The 21,539-nt window shown below is 40.0% G+C and overlaps 2 protein-coding genes across 2 annotated transcripts in view; both read right to left on the bottom strand.

Annotated features, from left to right (window-relative positions):
* LOC138363503 (putative ammonium transporter 1) overlaps positions 1-12,788 on the bottom strand; it is a 37,439-nt gene extending 24,651 nt beyond the window's left edge. Inside the window, exon 1 of the mRNA XM_069322855.1 lies at positions 12,706-12,788. Within this exon, the coding sequence (XP_069178956.1) occupies positions 12,706-12,788 (83 nt within the window). The remainder of the gene's footprint in view (positions 1-12,705) is intronic.
* A 359-nt stretch (positions 12,789-13,147) lies between these two features.
* The window catches only part of LOC123758493 (putative ammonium transporter 1), a 36,414-nt gene continuing 28,022 nt past the window's right edge, over positions 13,148-21,539 (bottom strand). The window contains exons 2-10 of the mRNA XM_069322856.1: positions 16,406-16,578; positions 16,100-16,189; positions 15,570-15,797; positions 14,987-15,186; positions 14,616-14,852; positions 14,299-14,410; positions 13,829-14,065; positions 13,593-13,697; positions 13,148-13,455 (exon numbers count right to left, since the gene is read on the bottom strand). Coding sequence (XP_069178957.1) covers positions 13,148-13,455; positions 13,593-13,697; positions 13,829-14,065; positions 14,299-14,410; positions 14,616-14,852; positions 14,987-15,186; positions 15,570-15,797; positions 16,100-16,189; positions 16,406-16,578 — 1,690 coding nt within the window. The remainder of the gene's footprint in view (positions 13,456-13,592; positions 13,698-13,828; positions 14,066-14,298; positions 14,411-14,615; positions 14,853-14,986; positions 15,187-15,569; positions 15,798-16,099; positions 16,190-16,405; positions 16,579-21,539) is intronic.

Raw genomic sequence — 21,539 nt, forward strand, 5'->3', positions numbered from 1 at the left:
GTTCAGTTTCTTTTCAATATCGCAGCTTTGCTGCCCCCATGCCCGTATCTAGTTCAAGACCTCTTATTATCAATGTCATTAATAGGGATATCATCAACCATGTATTGAATGTCTCAGACATTCAGTTAACAACGTAGTAAGTGTTTAATGAACGTGAGTATCACTTCATGTGCGCTCATTTTAGTTTAGTTTTAAGTTTTCCATCTTGAATTAATACTACTATTGGATAGCTCAGACATTCAGTTAACATCTCAGTAAGTCGAAGTCTTGCGAAGTCGGATTGCGAAAGGGATCTGGGAGTTATGATTAGTAAGAATTTAAAACAAAAGGATCAATGCATGAATGTTCGTAATAAAGCGAATAGGACACTGGGATTTATTAATCGAAGCGTTAGTAACAAGACACCTGGTGTGGTTCTTAAGCTATATCTTGCTCTGGTTAGGTCCCATTTAGATTATGCAGTTCAGTTTTGGTCGCCGTATTATAGAATGGATATAAATTCACTTGAACGTGTCCAACGTAGGATGAATAAGTTAATTCCCCAAATTAGAAATCTTTCATATGAAGAAAGATTAACAAAGCTTAAGTTGCATTCACTGGAAAGGCGAAGAGTAAGGGGTGACATGATAGAGGTTTACAAGTGGATGAATGGACATAACAGGGGGGATTTTAATAGGGTATTAAAAATATCAACACAAGACAGAACACGAAACAATGGGTATAAATTGGATAAGTTTAGATTTAGGGAAGACTTGGGTAAATACTGGTTCAGTAACAGGGTTGTTGATTTGTGGAACCAATTGCCGTGTAACGTGGTGGAGGTGGTGTCCCTCGATTGTTTCAAGCGCGGGTTGGACAAGTATATGAGTTGGATTGGGTGGTTATAGAATAGGAGCTGCCTCGTATGGGCCAATAGGCCTTCTGCAGTTACCTTTGTTCTTATGTTCTTATGTTCTTAAGTGAAAATCTCTTCATGTGGGCTCATTTTTAGTTTAGGATAAGGTTTTTCCATCGTGAAATACTATTATCAGTAACCAGGTATTGGATGACACTACCATTCAGTTTACAACTCAGTAACTGTTTACTGAACATTGTTATCCATCCATGCAACCTCATTTTTTAGTTTTAAGTTTCTACATCGTAAAAAATAAAATATTACTATCACCAGCCATATATCGGGTAGCTCAACCATTCAGTTTACAGCTCAGTAACTGTTTACTGAACATAGACATCCCTCCATGCGAGCTCATTTTTTAGTTTAAAGTTTCTCCATCGTAAAAAATAAAATATTACTATCACAAACCATGTATTGGGTGGGTCAACCATCCAGTTTACATCTCAGTAACAGTTTACTGAACATAGATATCCCTCCATGTGACCTCATTTTTAGTTTAAAGTTTCTCCATCGTAAATAAAAATAAAATATTACTATCACAAACCTTGTACTGACCAGCTCCGGCATTCAGTTTACAACTCAGTAAGTGTTTACTGAATGCAAAATCGTTACATGTGTGGTCATAAGGTTTTCTCATCGTGAAATACTATTATCAGTAACCAGGTATTGGATGACACTACCATTCAGTTTACAACTCAGTAACTGTTTACTGAACATTGTTATCCATCCAACCTCATTTTTTAGTTTTAAGTTTCTACATCGTAAAAAATAAAATATTACTATCACCAGCCATGTATCGGGTAGCTGAACCATTCAGTTTACAGCTCGGTAACTGTTTACTGAACATAGACATCCCTCCATGCGAGCTCATTTTTTAGTTTAAAGTTTCTCCATCGTAAAAAATAAAATATTACTATCACAAACCATGTATTGGGTGGGTCAACCATCCAGTTTACATCTCAGTAACAGTTTACTGAACATAGATATCCCTCCATGTGACCTCATTTTTAGTTTAAAGTTTCTCCATCGTAAATAAAAATAAAATATTACTATCACAAACCTTGTTTTGGCCAGCTCCGGCATTCAGTTTACAACTCAGTAAGTGTTTACTGAATGCAAAATCGCTACATGTGTGCTCATTTAGTTTAAAGTTTCTCAATCTTAAAATATTACTATCATCATCAACCATACTATCATCAACACCGTATCGGGCTGTCGGACATTCAGTTATCCACTCGGTGAGTGTTTACTGAACGTCGAAATCATTTCCTGTGTGCCCATTTTTTACTTGAACCCGTCTCCACTCCAAACCAGTCAGGACCTGCGGTGCTGACTCGGACCGCAGGTCTACTCAGGTTTGAGATCTACTCAAACCACCCCTGATGATGGGGAGAGTTTGCTGCCGTCTGCGCTGAGCAGCCTCGACAACTAAGGTTACGTCCTCCTGACACTGCACCACCTCCAGAAGTAGGAGAGTGCCTGGTGGAGAATGTCATCACCTCTGTGTTTACCGGCTGCACACACACCTGCTACAACGGCACCTTCCTCCAAGCAACAGACCTGGGGGTACAGCCTCAACTTGGTCAATGGTTTAAACTTAGCCAACGACTGTATCGTTTTTTCAACTCACTACATCAACAGACCGGCAATCAGCATTGTAAACAAGACAACACACAATCTTACTACTATATTGACGGCCAGTTAACAGTTTAACAACTGAACTACGGTCACTTCCCTGAGAGACAGTGAACAGTAAAGTGTACCTAAAGGAGTGGCGTCTCCAGAAGAGCGATACAAACTACGAGATAGAAACAAGTAACTCCATCTATTGGTCTCAGGTGCCATTAACAGACCGATACACCCACCCTCGACAGAGTCCAGCGAGTCTTCGGTCTCGGGTGAATATTGATGTGTTACTTAAGCTTTAATGTTTGTTAATATATATATATAAGACAGTGAGTATGGTTGAAATAGTAAAATATAAATATATATGTATGAAAGGACAGTAAATACTGCGCATAAATGAACAAATCCACAAGGGCCGTGACGAGGATTCGAACCTGCGTCCGGGAGCATCCCAGACACTGCCTGAATCGACTGAGCTACGACAGGGTAAAAAGGGTTGAAGCCGAAGTTCTACTGAACTTACTTAACGGTGCTTGTAATACTGTGCATGTTGCAACAGTGGTCATTGAAGTTCTTGTGTTGACTTGTTTAACAGCAATTACGCAACATCCCTCGGACTGGTGTTGTGTTTTATTCATAGTGTTGAGCTCAGCTTGAGTGTAAACATTAATATATATATATATATATATATATATATATATATATATATATATATATATATATATATATATATATATATATATATATATTTATATATATATATATATATATATATATATATATATATAAAATCATTGTTCTGATATTGCATATAAATATTCAAATAAGTAAAATTTTAAGTTTTAAGTAAAATATATAAAAACACTAACTACTAGGCTACTAGGCGTTTACTAACAATGGGTGTTTGATCAATGGCTTAAGACTTTTCAGCCTTGAGAGGAGTATTAACACGTCCCCCCCCCCCATCTACAATAGCTCACTGATCAACTATTAAGTAAACTCTAGGGTGTATTCACCCCCCCTGTGTATATAACCCCCTTGCCCTTGTGTGTGTATGTTGTGTATTGATACTTGACAATATTCAAATGAGATTTACAAGATTTAGCTTTACATTCTATTATTTACAAGATTTTAAATACTAGGCTATGTATTCTCTCAAACCCAATGTACCTTCTTGTATATAAATAAATAAATAAATATATGTTGATTCTGGATGTGTGAACAATTTAGTCCTCGGTGTTGATCTTGGTATATATATAATAAATAAATTGATTTATATATTTATTTACATGTGTGTGTGTGAAGATACAACGAATCTACGAAGACCCATTGTGTGGGGGAAAACCGCCTCGTGGGATTTATTGATTTATTTACAATTTATTACTTTACATTAATTTATATAGAATTTATTTCTTACATTAATTTATTTGTTTCGATAGTGGACTGTATAAGTTTATTCCCACAAATCGTTTCCTACACAAGCTGGGTGGGGGGGGGGGTTTATTAATGTAATAGTTTATCAATCAGAATTATCGATTGGTAGACAATTCACTACAATGTTACTAGGTGTTAAGACTACATATGCTAGTAAATACTGGGGAAGCCTTATCTGATAAGAAGGCTTCAGCATTTTGTTGGTGTAGAGTAAGTGTGTAGCCCGCTAGTCGCGTGGTCAAACAGCAGCAATATTAACTGCATATTGTATGGAAAGTTAGTAATGTGTTGGGTTTTCCGATACATTGCATTTCTAACCAATTTTAGGTAGGATATTTCAATGTACGTTACTCTTATTTATATGTATGTAAACAAAGTAATAAGGAAAATTTGAAAAATATACAAATCACTTTTTTATATTATTTTATATTGTTTTGCCTATAATAAATGCTTAACATTGTGTCTTGGCATTTCTTTAATGATATATTTGTTTTTAAATAAACTGATCTATAAACAAATGTTGTGTATGTGTTTATTCATTATCCAGGAAATGTCATCTGCAAGGTGAAATATGATATATTGTTGATAAAAGAGTTTCAAGGTCCACCATTATTTAAACAGACTTAACCATTGGAGTGCGCAGTTAATACTATTACTAATAATATAACTTGTTGCCAGAGATACTTGTTGCCAAGTCGTATTGCAGCTGTGACACTGTCTGTTAGACAACCGAGATTGTTACTCTCCCCATGCAAGTGTTTTGTTTGACACACTTCATTGTGTCAAACAACAGACCTATTGCTAGTTCATGTTTGTACTCTTTATATGATGCTGTTGGATCTTGGATTTATCCCAGCGTAGCTAGTCCGGTTTAACCTGTCATTAGAGAGATGAGACTAGGAGGGGGAGATGAGGAAGAAATGAGACTGCGAGAGAGAGATGAGTAAGAGAATGAGAGCTAGATAAGTAAGGGAGGGAGAGATAAGTAAGGGAGGTTCAGAGAAGAATGAATCTTCTTGATTCACAAACCATATGTGTTCGCTGAAGTGTTTCTTGTGGTGCTCCCACAGTGAGAGATAAGTCTTGCCCCTCCCACCAATGACAGTACGCCCCCTCCCCATGCAACAACCCGGCCCTCCCCCACCGGGGTAGAGTGCCAGGCCAGTATATAACCATGCACGACACTGACCTCAGCACCACACCAGCCCTCAGAAGCCACCGTTCACCCCTCCAGCACCTGTGGAGTCCAGGTGGGTCTGCTTAGTGTCCAGGTGGGTCTGCTTATAGTGTCCAGGTGAGTCTGCTTATAGTGTCCAGGTGGGTCTGCTTATAGTGTAGCTATAAGCTACTGACTCAGTAGCTACAACTGAGCTACTGAGCCAGCCTTAAAAATGGAAGGATCCCAAGGCAACTAACCGCTACCCAATGGAACATGCCCTTCCCGGAGCATCCACTTGAGCACTGGAAAATTAGGTGATCCACGCCTTGAGTCATATGAACTGTTTACCACACTAACTATGGATGTAACGGGGAGGATTTACTGGGCCCCAATCCTTAACTGTAGCCTCTGTTCATCCAGGTTGTGAATAGGTACCTGGTTGTTAAACGATTTGGCGGGTCGTATTCCAGGGAAAATTAGGATTAAGGTCATGTTCGAAACGCTATGCGTGCTAGTGACTGTACAAAAATGTAAGAACTCTTGTTTATATAAATAAATAAAATATAAATAAATAAAATATAAATAAATAAATAAAACATTTCACATGCGGCTCCTAATGCCCAAGGTGAATAAAATCACATCACCCCTCCCTCTATACCCACTCATGTCTACCCTCCTCACACTTCCTCTACCTGGTCCAGTCACACTCACTATTTTTTGTTTTACCTCCCTTCACGTATAAGTATGTATACTGGTGTATAATTATCAACATGTGTGGTGAACAAGTGCATATACTCGGGTCTGTATTGTCATACAGCATATCACTCACATACTCAGATATCGCCACAACAATCCTCTACGTCCCCCCCCCCCCCCCCCCCCAAGTCACAGCTTTTGCATAGATTATGTTGTCATAAGGAATTGGTACAGTGGTTGCTTCCTGCAGCCAGATACATTGTGTGGTTGCGTGTCACGGTGGAGGTTTAGTATGGCGCCAACTGCAGCCCCGAATTCTTTGTCTGGTGTTGCCTGCGTCTTGGATCAAGTTCAAGTTCAAAAATTCAAAAAAATTCAAATGTTTATTCATGTAAAGTACATACATACATTGATACAAATACAAATATTGATGAATTTACAAATATTGGTGATACAAATATTGATGAATTTACAGATAGAGCTAATACATACAATGCCTAAAGCCACAATTACGCAAAGCGTTTCAGGCCGCTCATTTTCAGGTTTCGTTAAGTATGTCTATTGAAACAAGAACAACTACATTTCAAAGGGATAGAGTAGCTTAGGCTATTTCTCCCACCCCCCCCCCCCCCTCTGTCCTGGATCTTTTCTCCTGAGAAGCGGCGCAGTGGAACACTTTGTTATGCGCGTGAAGATGCGCACAATATCGTACATGTTAACTAAACAGATTTCTCAGTCGTAACCAATAGCTTGAACGTGGGTTATTATATGTCGTCCGGTATCATACGCTCCTACAGCTGTATTTGGTCAACTGCGTAGTCAACCCTTGAGTCATACCGAATGGTTATTATCCCTGTGGTTGTGACCTTTGAGCTGTGGTTTATGACCTGAGCAGTCATAAACTGGTATTATCCCCCACGGTAGTCAGTGATTATCAAAACAAGGCACCAAGGCGGGGGAATTATGTTGCCCATCCCCCCCCCCCCCCGTCCCATCTTAGTGACCAAGAGTCATACCTAAAATTCATTGGTAGACATTGACATTGGTAGACCTATTAAACATTGATAGACGCGTTCAATTCAACTCTTGTAACAATGCATTTCGTGTACTCTGATCCAAACTAAATTAGCAGCCTGACCTATACCCAGTATAAGCCAATATTCCTCGATACTACCTAAGTAAAATTTGACTGATATTAAATAATAACTTTAGTAATCATTCAAAAAATCCCCAATGACTCAGCGAATGAAGAAATAGCTTAGTCTACTCGGCCACGGCGACCCTTGCTTACTGAAACCATGTTATACGGCTTAACTAAACCATGCCGGACGACTCAACCAAACCATGTGTGACAGCTCTGTCTAAACCCTGTGTGACAGCTCTGTCTAAACCATGTGTGACAGCTCTGTCTAAACCCTGTGTGACAGCTCTGTCTAAACCCTGTCTGACGGCTCTGTCTAAACCCTGTGTGACAGCTCTGTCTAAACCATGTGTGACAGCTCTGTCTAAACCCTGTGTGACAGCTCTGTCTAAACCATGTGTGACAGCTCTGTCTAAACCATGTGTGACAGCTGTGTCTAAACCATGTCAGACGGTTCTACCCAAAACGTATGACGGACACACATCAGAAAATAATGGAAATGGTGTCACGGTCCGCCCTGAACCATTATAAAGTCGTTTACAGAAAGAGCGGCAGAGAAAGGCAGCAGAGTGAGGTGAAGGGCGAGAGGTTCACGAGCTGAAAATTGTATTTAATGCCATTTAGATAAAGTATTATGGATGATAACCTCTGGTTGAGTATAGGTTGAACAAACTGGCACTTAAATGCCTGCTTTGAATGGCTTTAGCTTAATGTTAAGCTCAGTGAAATAGTCTGGCTTTGCTAAAACAGCTTTTATTGTTATGTTGTGGGTTCGATATCTGCCCTACAAGGGGTAAAGTGCCTGGTGATGTTCAGTCTGCCCACAATTGGGAATAAGTTGTATAACCAATTTTATACAGTTTAAACACTTTAAAAATAATTTAAGATTGTACTTGTGATAAGTGTTGTCATTACCACACGAGAAGTGGGCAGCTGTGTTGTGTTGGACGTGGCTGTGAGGAACCAGGTGGTGGTGCTGCAGACGAACGCAAGTCGCAGCCTACACAACACGGTTCACTCACGGATTTTAAAACACGAGAACTTTCCAAACCTAACTCAACCTAACTCAACTCAACTTAGCCTAACCCAGTCTAACCTAGCCTAACACAACCTAAACTAATCCAACCTAACCTACCTTAACCCATCCTAATATAGCCAAGCCTAAACAAGTCAAACCTAACCTAACGTAAAATTTACGTAAGTTAACGAAACCTAACCGTCCCTACGATAGCCTAAGCTAATGTATCTAAACCGAACGGTTTTGACTATCAGAAAACGGATGTTGTCGAAACGTCTTGTGGATAGACCTTGATCATATTCCTAGACCTGTCTTAGGGAGGAGAGATATAACTCAGTACCTCCAGTGCCGAGAGGCAGGATAACGAGAGGCTTTCACTACCAAACCAGTCACAGACCAGTCACAGGTTATAAGCATCACCAGAGGGGTAACGCGCATATCGTAAGATAATATTTCCAAGTGCTTCACACTGAAAACAAACGTGAAAATGCAGGGGATGAGTCACAATAACGTGGCTAAAGTAGATCATATCACTTTTTCACTTTCAAACGTGAAAAATTTAATTAACAAAAACTTGCCTTCTTCTCTTGCGCATCCGGCGGCGGGACCGTCTAGGCGGTCTACGTACTCTACTTCGGTTTCTTCCGCTTTCACGGTGGTTCCTATATAGAAGGGGTGACGCCGAGGAAAATAAAGACTCGCGTCCCTACCAAAACAAAAAAAGACCACTATCTGGCGGAGGAGGTGGTTTACCTTGCCCCTCTTTGTTATGCGACTTCTGTCGACCACCTCCGGGAGCCGCCGTTTTCGTTTCTGCCGTTTTTGATTTAGTGATTAAAGAGTTTATGCGGCCCCGGAAGCAGGGGAATCGTTCCCCTACTGACATGGAGTATTTGATATGGGAGGCCTATAAGCACAAATATCCTCTGTATAAGTTTCCTGAGAAATATTCGCCTCCCGTTGAGGTTTGTTCTCCTGTCCAGTAATTTATTTTGTTTGCTATGTGTTGTGAGGTTGTATCCGGTTGTGTACTTCGATGTGCATGGGGTGCGGTTGTTTGTGTGGGGAGGGGGAGCGGGTTTTTGTTCCCGGTTCCTGCATGTTCCGATGCGCGCTTGTTTGTTGAGTGTTTGTGTGGCCCTGCCACAAAACACACAACGACCACACAACACACAAGGGCCCCACAACACACAAGGGCCACACAACACACAAGGACCACACAACACACAAGGGCCACACAACACACAAGGGCCACACAACACACAAGGGTAACACAACACACAAGGGTAACACAACACACAAGGGCCACACAACACACAAGGGCCACACAACACACAAGGGTAACACAACACACAAGGGCCACATAACACACTGGGGCCACACAACACAACAAGGGCCACAAAACACAACAAGGGCCACACAACACACGAGGGCCACACAACACAACAAGGGCCACACAACACAACAAGGGCCACACAACACAAGGGCCACACAACACACGAGGGCCACATAACACACGAGGGCCACACAACACACGAGGGCCACACAACACACTAGCGCAACATAACACACGAGGGCCACATAACACACGAGGGCCACACAACACACGAGGGCCCTGCCTGTTTTTGTTCCTATTATCATGCATTGCAGATGTACAGTTGCAGAGTGCTCCTGGCAGTATGGGTTCGAGTCACTTCTGGGGTGTGAGATATATATATATATATATATATATATATATATATATATATATATATATATATATATATATATATATATATATATATATATATATATATATATATATATATATATATATATATATATATATATATATATATATATATATATATATATATATATATATTGTGATTTTATTGGATGAACCATAGATTGGTGGGGGGGAGGAGGTTGTATTGTGCTTTTGCACAATACGGTTGCTTAATTTAGAAACTGTACTTGTGGTCGATCTCGAACCCATTGTTGATGTGACGACTTATATTGAATTTTGTAACTAGCTCATCAAGATTGTAACTTGCTTAGCTAAATGAATTGTGGGGTTCAGTCCCTGAGCCCATTATGTGCCTCTGTAACCCTTTCCACTACCACCCACAAGATGGGTATGGGGTGCATAATAAATAACCTAAACTAACTATTGTGTGATAATTATTAATTATTTATATTATTATTATAGTATTTATTATAATAATAATTATATATAATAATATTTTTATATTTATTATAATAATAATTGTTGTATTTAATAATTATCACTCTTCCTTCTAATTTTTCTTGAAGGAGGCCGGCCTCCGGTGAAAGAGGGTTGTGACGATCTCTGTCAGGAACCCGTAGGTGCGGGACCGGGACGTCCACCTCCCCGGGGTCGTGCGGCCCAGCTCTGCTTCAGGAGGCTGGGGTCGTTCATACCCTTGCTGGGGGTGGTTCTTCTCCGGCCCCGACCACGGCGGTCTCCGGGTTTGGAGTCCCTGTGCCTTTTTTTCACCAACTTCGAGGTCATCCCCGGAACTCACAGTTCCTGCGACGGCGCTGGAACCAATCGCATTGGCGTTTGCCTTTCCATTGGAAACTTTCAGCGCCGTGGAGAGGGGGGACCTGCTGCCTGGGTAACAGCTTCTCCGTATTAACCTACCCTGGCTTTATGCCCTCGTGAGGCCTCTCCAGACCAACAACCAGAGCGCAACACCACAGTCTTCTGAGACTGATGGATGCCTACTACTACTATATATTGTACCTAATAGCCAGAATGCACTACTTAGTCTACTATGCAAACCCTGGTTTGTCTAATAAGCAGAGGTTTTCCTAAAGATCTTATGAATTAATATAGCTTTCCATTATATTTTATATGATTAAACGTATTTTTAATTTGAAACTAACATAGATATACGACCAAAATTACCTAACCTATCATAACCTAAATTAACATAACTAAGAAATATTTCATGTTCTTTATTAATATGATATAGTAATATTATATTAAGAATATAATATATTATATTAAGAACTATATTATCTTAATATAATATAGTAATATTATATTAAGAACAAAAGAAATGTTCTTATTAAGTTAATCAAACATAAGTCAGTAATTCGTGTACTAAATATTATATAATATTATTTGGAATAAACCAATTTGGAAAGAAATATTTGAAAATAACGAAAATCATTCTGCATTTAGGCCAAGTAGTACGGTGCGACATATATATATATTTTCCAAGGAAGGGTGGAGAGAAGAAGTTCTATAGACTCAGACAGCCACCTTTCCCCGATATATTTGGAAAGGGCCATTGATGCCGACTCCTTTTTAATGGGAGTAGAGGAGATAGACCTCGAAGTTCCCACTCTGGGCACATAGCCAACATTACTCACCCTTCAACGCTGGATGAGACTAGGTCCAAGCGTCTGGCCCCCCCACCCTTGAGCAGAAAAAAACATTCTCTCTTAAATATATATATTTATTTAATTCAACATAATTGATTTGACTCAAAATGTGATATATCTCTTGTGCGACATCGCAGGGTTGTTCAACAAAGTGGCTACGTATCTTAACAGCAGACGATTTTCAATGGACAAATGGAGGCCATCCAGTACGAGCCCGATTGTCTGGTGGTGGTGGGCCTCAGGAAGCACACGGGCGCCCCACAGCCCATGGTACAGGTCCCTCAACGTCGCCCTCCTCAATGTTATATGGAAGATTGTCTCTGGTGGATGATGATTCTAGTGGATGATGTGTCTGGCGAGTGATGATTTTGGTGGGTGATGTGTCTGGTGGATGATGTGTCTGGTTGGTGATGAGTCTGGTGGATGATGTGTCTGGTGGATGATGATTTTTGGTGGGTGATGTGTCTGGTGGATGATGTGTGGTGAGTGATGTGTCTGGTGGGTGATGAGTCTGGTGGATGATGTGTCTGGTGGGTGATGATTCTGGTGGATGATGTGTCTGGTGAGTAATGATTCTGGAGGGTGATGAGTCTGGTGGATGATGTGTCTGGTAGGTGATGATTCTGGTGGATGATGTGTCTGGTGAGTAATGATTCTGGAGGGTGATGATACTGGTGGATCATGTGTCTGGTGGGTGATGATTCTGGTGGGTGATGATTCTGGTGGATAATGTGTCTGGTGAATGATGACTCTGGTGGATGATGTGTCTGGTGGGTGATGATTCTGGTGGATGATGTGTCTGATGGGTGATGATTCTGGTGGATGATGTGTCTGGTGGGTGATGTGTCTGGTGGGTGATGAGTCTGGTGGGTGATGATACTGGTGGATCATGTGTCTGGTGGGTGATGATTCTGGTGGGTGATGATTCTGGTGGATGATGTGTCTGATGAATGATGATTCTGGTGGATGATGTGTCTGGTGGATGATGTCTGGCAGGTGATGTGTCTGGTGGGTGATGTCTCCGCTGGGGAAATGTCTTCACTTCATAATTCTTTTTTGTTTTCCTTACTCCTTTCAAACATGTTAAAATCATTTCTTTTGTCATCTTACATCCAGTTAGGTAGTAATCCACCGCAAGTCTATAATCTTATGGGCCATTAAATCATCAAGACCAGACAACAGGAAGTAATTATCCGAGAATAGGAAACTTATTGATAGTTAAACACTTGAATACAACCCATTAAGAACAATGCAAATGTAAAAAAATGCACAATTAAAGTGCATTCGCGATGGCAGTTCTTGGAAGACTGTCGGGCGAAGGTATGTGGCTAGGCACATACTTCAAGTCCCTCCATACTTCATACTTCATTCCAGTCCCTACTTTAAGTCGTAAAATATGCTCGCCATCTTTCTCTGTCAACATCCTTCACCTTAACGTAATTCTTGTTAAACCTTTACTTTATCAGGTTTCTTACTAAGTTCACCGAATAAAAAAATATATATACAAAAATATATATATTATATTTCATGTAATTAGTGCAGAAAAATAATATAAATTAATTAGGTCAATTTACCGAATCAATGCAAGCAAGCTTTAATGTCGAAGAACCAACAGAGAATCTCAGAGTTTTGAGGTTTCATAAGTAATGACAAACACACATACTCTCATAAGTAATGACAAACATACACCCACTTTCATAAGTAATGACAACATACACATACTTTCATAAGTAATGACAACATACAAATACTTTCATAGGTAATGACAAATAAAAGATAATCTTAAAGCTTTGTGGTTTCGTCAAAAGCCTCATTGGTGTAACAATGAGGGTCTTGACCACGTTGATCTCTGGGTTCAACGAGGACTCGCAGATCATGGTCTCCCAGTCGGACTGTGAAGCCAGCTTCAGAGACACTATTGTTGGAGTTCAAGTGGTTAGCTTCGTGGTTGTTGAGGGACACGACGGGCGAGAGGTGGGATGGGACTGGTCCTGCACGACTCCAGTATACAAGGTGTCCAGGGACTGGAGCTGGGTCCTGGGAATTAGTCAAACCAAATTCTTCTGGGGCAGACATGTTGGGTGGAAGATCTGGAAAATAATGGATTATATGAATAGTGGAAAATGTTGAAAACAAAACTGTATGAATTTCTATGATGCATTTCATTAATATCAAATAAATAAACATCACACACAAAACTTTAAAAGCAACTTAGTTGACAACTTACTTGAATTCCTCTTGTTCTCCTGAGTGTTTACGGATCCATCGTACTGGTTCTCCAGCCAAGCGTCAGCTGGGTAGGCTGGCTCCCCGTGCTTCAAGATGTCCATTCCTGGCGTATAGATATTGTTAGAGATATAGAACATATACAATGTATAATGAATGCGTTCATAACACTAAAAATATAACAATTACCAATTATATAATACAAAAGTGAAAACATTATGTATTATCTTCACTTGCCTGCAATTTCCATTCCTGGAGGCACCCTCAAGAGGCCGAGCAGCCTGAGGGAACCAAACATAACTAAACAGAGACCACCAGACCAGGCCACTATGGCCAGCGCCCCCACTATGTTCCAGGCGAGGACCTCCGCGCTGCCCCCGTACACAATGCCACCATCCTGGAAGAGGGCCACAGCAACCAGCCCCCATAACCCACCTCCCATGTGTACAGCCACAGCATCAAGTGGGTCGTCAACTGTGGAAGAAATATTTATTAACTTTACATCCACAACCTCAACAGTCCCAATATGCACGTACGCTTCCCAATAATATAAAATTTTATAAATATTATTATTTAAGTATATGCCATCTACAGAACATAACGTTAAAGTTAAAATATTTCAAACTCAAGTTAGATAAAACTGGCTACTTGTTGCCTTCTTGAGACAAAGTTAAGAAAACTGAGCGGTGAGAGAAGCAGTGACGTACCCTTCAACTTGGGCAGAAGGGTGTGGATGGCGAGGAACACTGATCCACCCACTGTACCAATGACACTGGCACTCCACGGCCTTACAACGTTGCACCCGGCACTGATTGACACCTGTCATGGAAACATGTCCTTAAGCATTGGATAAACAAACACAGACATATTGCAAGTAACACCATTTTGATAAGAAATTTGTTATGTTATCATAATACTAAGTTAAGTTTAAATCAAACGTCTGTCAATTAAAATTTACAGCGAGCATAGTCCATCATACTAGCACTAATGGACTCCCGGCCACACAGCGCAGAGCAGTACATACCATGCCAGCGAGAGAACCATTAAGAGCCATTAGGAAGGACCAGGTGGACTCCCTCCCACACAGCACAGAACGGTACACCAAGAGCACAGCGATGCCTCCTGAAGACGCCGAGATCACAGTGTTAAAGACAGCCTTGGCAATGGCTACAGCATCACCCTCGTGGCTGATGGACGCTTGGGACCCTCCGTTAAAGGCCAGGAACCCGAAGAGCAGGATGAAGCCTCCCAAAGCTGCCAGCTGGAAGTTCAAACACAACTTTACACCTCCACCTTGACGTGTAATATTTGTATTAAACATGATAATCCACAAATATTTATATCTTGCTTCATGACTTCAGATAATAATATATTACCACTGTTCTATGAACATACCGGCACAGAGTGTCCACGTATCTCCTTGCCCTTGGGTCCGAAGCGACCAATTCTGGGCCCAAGAATTACAGCCCCAACAAGAGCTGCCACGCCCCCTGTGAGGTGGACGACGCCAGAGCCACCGAAGTCCTGGTAGTGTTGAGTCTTGAGCCAGCCAACGTCTGACCAGGTCCAGTGTGACACCACCGGGTACACCACAGCTGTACAAACACAAATATTATCATAACTGAGCTGTTACAACACACAAACATGATTAAAACACTGCACACTAATGCTGTACCAACACTGCTGTATTTTATAATGTATCTATTAATTCCGTGGTAAATGTATTATTGTTTGCATTGCCTTTTAAATTTATTGAGAAACACATAAAGTTTAATTATAATGATCAGTGTTAGGCTATTATTGTCTAACAAATTGTCTTTCTCTCAAGATTGCCCTGTTAAGGTTCCTCTCAAATATTATCTAAATTATATAAATAAAGCCAGTGAGTAAAGTTATTTATTCATGACTACAAAATAGTGTAAAGTATCCTGCTAAATTTGAAACATACTTTACAGAGAGAAAGAGGCTTCACACCCACCTGACAGCACGGTCGTGTAGATGAGATAAGCATTGAAGGCACACCGCTCAGCCATCGACCCCGAGATGATGGTGGAGGCTGTGGTGGCGATGACGAACTGGAAGAACCAGAAGGCCAGGTGCTCGTCCGACAGCCCGTACGACGCCCAGTACTCTGTACCAGAGAAGCTGTTCCCGCCTCCAAACGCCAGCGGGAACCCCAACAGCCAGTACGCTATGCCACCAATGACTGGGGAGAGTAACAGGGCAGATGGTTAGTACAGGGTGGGGACGATTGTGGAATTCATATCATTATTACTATGTGAGGCTTGGTGGGAGGAAGTCGGTTAATTAAATACAGAGAACAATTTAGTATATAACACCAGCAGATGGAAAAGCAAAAGCAGGAAATTTCAGGAATACAAGAGTCGGCAAAGTTATATACATTGAGAGCTTACTTTAGCTATGAGATAGGAATAAAAAAATCATGTGCTGGTTCACCAGACATAAGACAGATACGATAACAAATAACGAAGGTGTTTGATAACTTACAGACATCGAGCATGTTCTTGAGAAGGATGTTGGTGGTGTTCTTGGACCTTACGGAGCCTGCCTCAAGGAATGCGAACCCGGTCTGCAAGACTGAAATATAAACAAATGTTAGTCAAAAGTACAAATTGCATTCCAAATACATTATTCTAAGCATAATAAAACAAAATCTAACACACAGATTATTGTACGTCTATATACAACTATATAAAATACAACTATTTTATTAATATACAAAATGTGAAATAGGTGCCATATATATGTTTAAATACTTGAAAAAAGAGAGAAAACACAGATTTTGGTACTTACTGAATATGAGGATGCCGAACACAATGAGGAAGAGGGTGTCCAGGTCCTTCTGCAGAATGTCCAGTTCCCGGGACATTGGCGTCGGGTTCTCGCCAGACATTAGTAAACTTACATTGTGTCCGGCATCCATATTTGTTGCTGCCAGCGAGACTTCCAGATCTCTCAAATTGTAGCTTAAAAATTATTAGCAAAATAAATTTCCAGACAAAATTAACACGTCGTAAATTCCTGTGGATGTAATGTGGAGCAAGCCAAGCAGCTCCGAGGGTCTCGCCTTCCTGCTGCCAGGGCCTGCAACCTAATATCTAATTTCAGCGACCCTCTGGAGTATATATAGGTGAGCAACCAAGTTGCCGATTGGTACTTTTTGCAGATACGTCACTCTTCCGGGTAATTTGGGATATCGATATTTATGGCAGGTGGCTGCAAGTAATGAATCCCCCAATGGTGAACATTCCAGTTGTAAAGTATGTGAACAAGAGTTGGGACATACTCTCCAACACTAATTTGTGATTGCCCTGTTATCAGTGATTTCAGACCAAATGGTATGAGGTACTCTGATATTTGTAATTATTTCATATACTAAGAAGTGTATGAAGTTGAAGATATTCTTGTGCTGTACCCAGATTTTGCTAGTGGAGGCTAATAGATACCTTACTTTTCATGCTCTCTCCTGATTCCATGTATGACTAGCTGTCCTGTGAGGTGGGGATGTTGGATGAGGGTGTAGCTGGTTTTTTTATCTACACTGTGTGGTAGATCAAAAGGGGGCTTCTACAGAATAGGGTAGAAGCACATTGTTGTGTATACCTAAGCTTGTTAAAAAGACATTATTTGAGAGGAATTTGATAGAAACTGGTAAAAATAAATATAATATAATATTTCCATGATCAGTGCTTAGCTCTTATAAAAATCATAACGTTAATATTTAGTCAAAGTTAATTTATTTTTGTACTGAGGTAGGTATTTTCTCCCCTGATTCCGTGTATGATTAACCATCCTGTGAGATGGGAATATTAGATGAACTTATAGCTAGTTTTTAATCTACAATGTATAATCTTTCATATATAATAGGGTAACAGCACATTGCTGTGTATACCTAAGCTTGTTAATAAAAAAAGGGTAATTTGGCAAGATGTTTAACAAAAAAGTTTGTTTCCCGACCCGCCGAGGAATAGTTCGACGCTTGATCCATGTTCCATATTTTAATATCCTAAATATTTAGATACTTTGCATATTTTCTATAATTTTCTCGTTCATATCTAAACAATTAAACTTCCGACATCTATCTTCCTACTTATGACCTTTAATAAGGAATTAGTCACAAGGAGATGGTTTATTGACAATTATTTTAAATCCTACTGAAGTCATAGCTATGATACGAGAGTCGCGCTCAGTGATAGTCAACCTCGTAAATCTGTTGATGTGAAATACTGAGGGTGTGCAAAATACACCTTCATAGTATAATAAGTATATATTAGGTATTTTTCGAATTATCTTCTTATCATGCTAGTTTTGTGTTGCATATGTTCTGTCAATACGCATCTCTTCACCCTAATTCGAAGCTAGAAGATATTTCTGTGGTTGTACACCTGCTCAGTGCAGCCGCAACTGTAATAAATGTTATAGGAAAGTGAAGGAAAGACCTAATACATATGTAAGCGTTATAATACTAAATTCTCGGATGAAAAAATTCATCATAGAATTCATCCGAATGTATCTTCCTTCATGAAGGTGGTAAACTGTGGACCACTGTGTCGCACAGTCCACCAGACTGTGCGACACAGTGGTTGCCAGGATCAGGTTGAGTTACCATTACCTGTGGCAGGTGGCTGCAGGTGACAGATCTCCCAATCCTGAGCATTCCAGGTGCAAACTCAGTGAGCAGGAACTGCGGCATGATCTCCCACATTACATCACCGAATGCCCAGTTATTAGACCTTTCAGACCAGTTGGCATGAAGTACCTGGAGCTTTGCAATTACTATATTCACTCTCGTGTTCTTGAAGATATCCTCACAGTGTACCCAAAATTTGCCAGTTCAGGCTACTAAACATATGGCCCTGTATGACTAACCATCCTGCGAGATGGGGACCTTTAGTATCACTGCTGCCTTATTCACTCTTGTGTTGATGATGATATCCTCATAACGAACCCAGAGTCCGCCAGTGCAGACTATTTATCACATGCTTCTGCACGACTATCCATCCTGTGTGATGGGGATTTTTTGCATCACGTAGCTAGCTTTTGGTCATACTGTACTCCCCTTCATATAGTCTAGGGTAGCTGCACAAATGCAGATGTACCTAATATATTAATACTGACTGACATAGGCAGATCATTGTTTACATTACCTTCATAAAGAAAATAGGCTAAATCCGAAATTTTGGTATTAAAGCACTTTCACATGTATTGGGTCTTTCTTTCACCTAAATTCAACCACTAAGGCATTGTACTAAGTTTCTCCAAATTTTATATTACTATTAAATTAAACTTCTAAATCTAAATCTAGATAATACAGTATATGTTTATAATGATCACGTCTTATGTTATCACCATACTCTCTCTTATTTAAACAATGTTCAGAAATGTTGTGTAAACTAACTCAAGTATAAACATATAGCAATTTACGAATAAATTTGTTGACTCCATTAAAAACATGTTTAACCTGAAACAGAATATCGTGTGCAACTATGACTGGAGTTGTACTGAAGGAGTTTCACTGGAACTCTCTGTTTCAATATTATATTTAACAGGGCTTGTCTTAGGACTCCTCCTTGAGGTATGGTGAGTTTACACAGCTTAGCATGAGGAAAAGTAAAGGAAACTGTAGAAGGCATATTAGGCTATACGGGGGTACCTCTTATTTATATACATCCAAACTCATTCATTTTTTAAACAATCTACATTGATTTCCTGCACTATATTCTAATCATCAGTAAACTGGTAAATGTTGCTATTCAATTTAGTGTCTAAGTCATTCATTCAAGTTCAAGTAAGTTTATTGAGAAAACGAAAATCTCAAAAAGGATAGAGTAGCTTAGGCTATTTCTACCCTAGTCTACATAAGGTCCCTCAAGGGCTCACAAACCCATACAGTACACAATTATTAATCATATTCTATATATCCAATGGTAATCACATGGCATACTGTGAGATCTCTTATTGATTATGCTGCCCATATGTCTTGATATCTGTACTGTTTTGCAGACTAAACAAGTTGGAGAAGGTTCAAAATGAAATCATGCGAATAATCCCAAGATTCTCGTGGCCCAAGAACTACTATTACTGAGATAATAATGATATAATTGAACTTACAGAGTACTGAGGATAGAATTTCAGAGATAAATGAAGCTTCGTAAATCATTCATATCTATAGTAAACAACAGAGGTCCCAGGACAGAGCCTTTAATTGGCATTAATACTTCATCCCATGCCATAGCTGTGCTTAAGACTTTCCCAGTGTTGACTGCTGCTAATGTCCAAGTCCACCTGGGATGTTTCCACGGGAGACATCTCCCGTCACGCAGGGTGCAGTCGCGCCTCCACATATCTCCAGTATCAGCTCTTGATAGTGGTAATGGCTCAAAAGGGCAACCACTTACGGGCTATTCATGCCCGTGCCACCTCTTGGGTGACTTAATCTTTATCAATCAATTGGGATGTTTCCGAGACTACACAGATTCTCGCCTCGGGCCGGACAAAGAAGTACACCATTTCACAGCCTAGTTAAGATCAGTTTACATTATGACAACTTTACGGGCTATTAACGCCCGTGACACCTTTCGGGTGACTTAATCTACATCAATCAGTCAATAAATTATGACATAACTCGCTAGTGATTGCCGGAACGCTTCATTAAGTGACAGTTTAACATTTGAAATCATTCACGTTGACAGAAGTATTTGACACAGGTGATATAACTGACAGACTTAAACAGGACAAAGACGCTGTTACTAGCACACCTTCTAATATCGGTCCCATAAAGCCTGGGGCTCATAAATAAACTTACACAGTATATTCATCCTACATATTATAGTTATTCAATGAAAATAAGTTAAACACGTTGTTAAATAAGTTAAATACTGATCAAATTGAGCTTTGTCTTAAGAATTATATTACACTGAAAACAATTGTTTCCGTGCCCCCTCTTCGCTAATACATCAACAGCCTCACTTAACAGCATCCCTGCTTGTTGTTTTTATTATTATTATTTTTTACCACAGACGTGGCCACACATTTACAATGCTAACCAGCATATATACATTTTCTTCTGTCCTCCATGGACAGGGTGAGAGATTTGTCAAACATACAGTTCAGAGATTTATTGAACCACAGAAGGTGATCGTAGTGCTTTTAAAATGTTAGGCTAAGCTACATACGTAAATACATAGATACATAGATTTATGAATGCATTAATGTGTATTTATAATGGTGAAATGTAATTCTGATCAGCTTCCACATATACTTTATACACACACATACACGCACATACACATACACATACATACATACATACACACATACATACACATATATTTGTCTCTTTTACTCTGACAGGGGTGAGATAGCTGACAGAGAAACTAGTGTGCAATTAAGAACTTAACCACTGAAGGTGATTAAGATGCTTCTACAAGCTCAGGTCCCTGCTTGTGAAGGAACCTACATAAATCTTAGTTACCAACTATTTTTTTTTACTCTTTCCTGCTGTTATCTCAACACTCGTCCACAATATGCTGATATACTGGTCTTCTACTATGTAATGACACCAACGCTCCTCTATCATTAAAAACACAGGCATTACTATTATTTACTACTTTTCTTTAAGCTCGCTAATACAGCTTGAAGTTCATCCTGCGATGAAGATACATTGTCACTTTAAGCGGTGTCCAATAACAGTATCTACGGTGCTGATGTCACTAATCTATGCGGGCGATGAGTCACAATAACGTGGCTGAAGTATGTTGACCAGGCCACACACTAGAAGGTAAAGGGACGACGACGTTTCGGTCCGTCCTGGGCCATTCTCAAGTCACTTTTCTACTCTCTAATGATGTCCAATAACAATATATACGGTGACGATGCCAGTGTTCTACTCTCTAATGATGTCCAATAACAGTATCTACAGTGCCGA

The sequence above is a fragment of the Procambarus clarkii genome, chromosome 11 (genome assembly GCF_040958095.1).
Source record: "Procambarus clarkii isolate CNS0578487 chromosome 11, FALCON_Pclarkii_2.0, whole genome shotgun sequence".
Taxonomy (NCBI): Eukaryota; Metazoa; Arthropoda; class Malacostraca; order Decapoda; family Cambaridae; genus Procambarus; species Procambarus clarkii.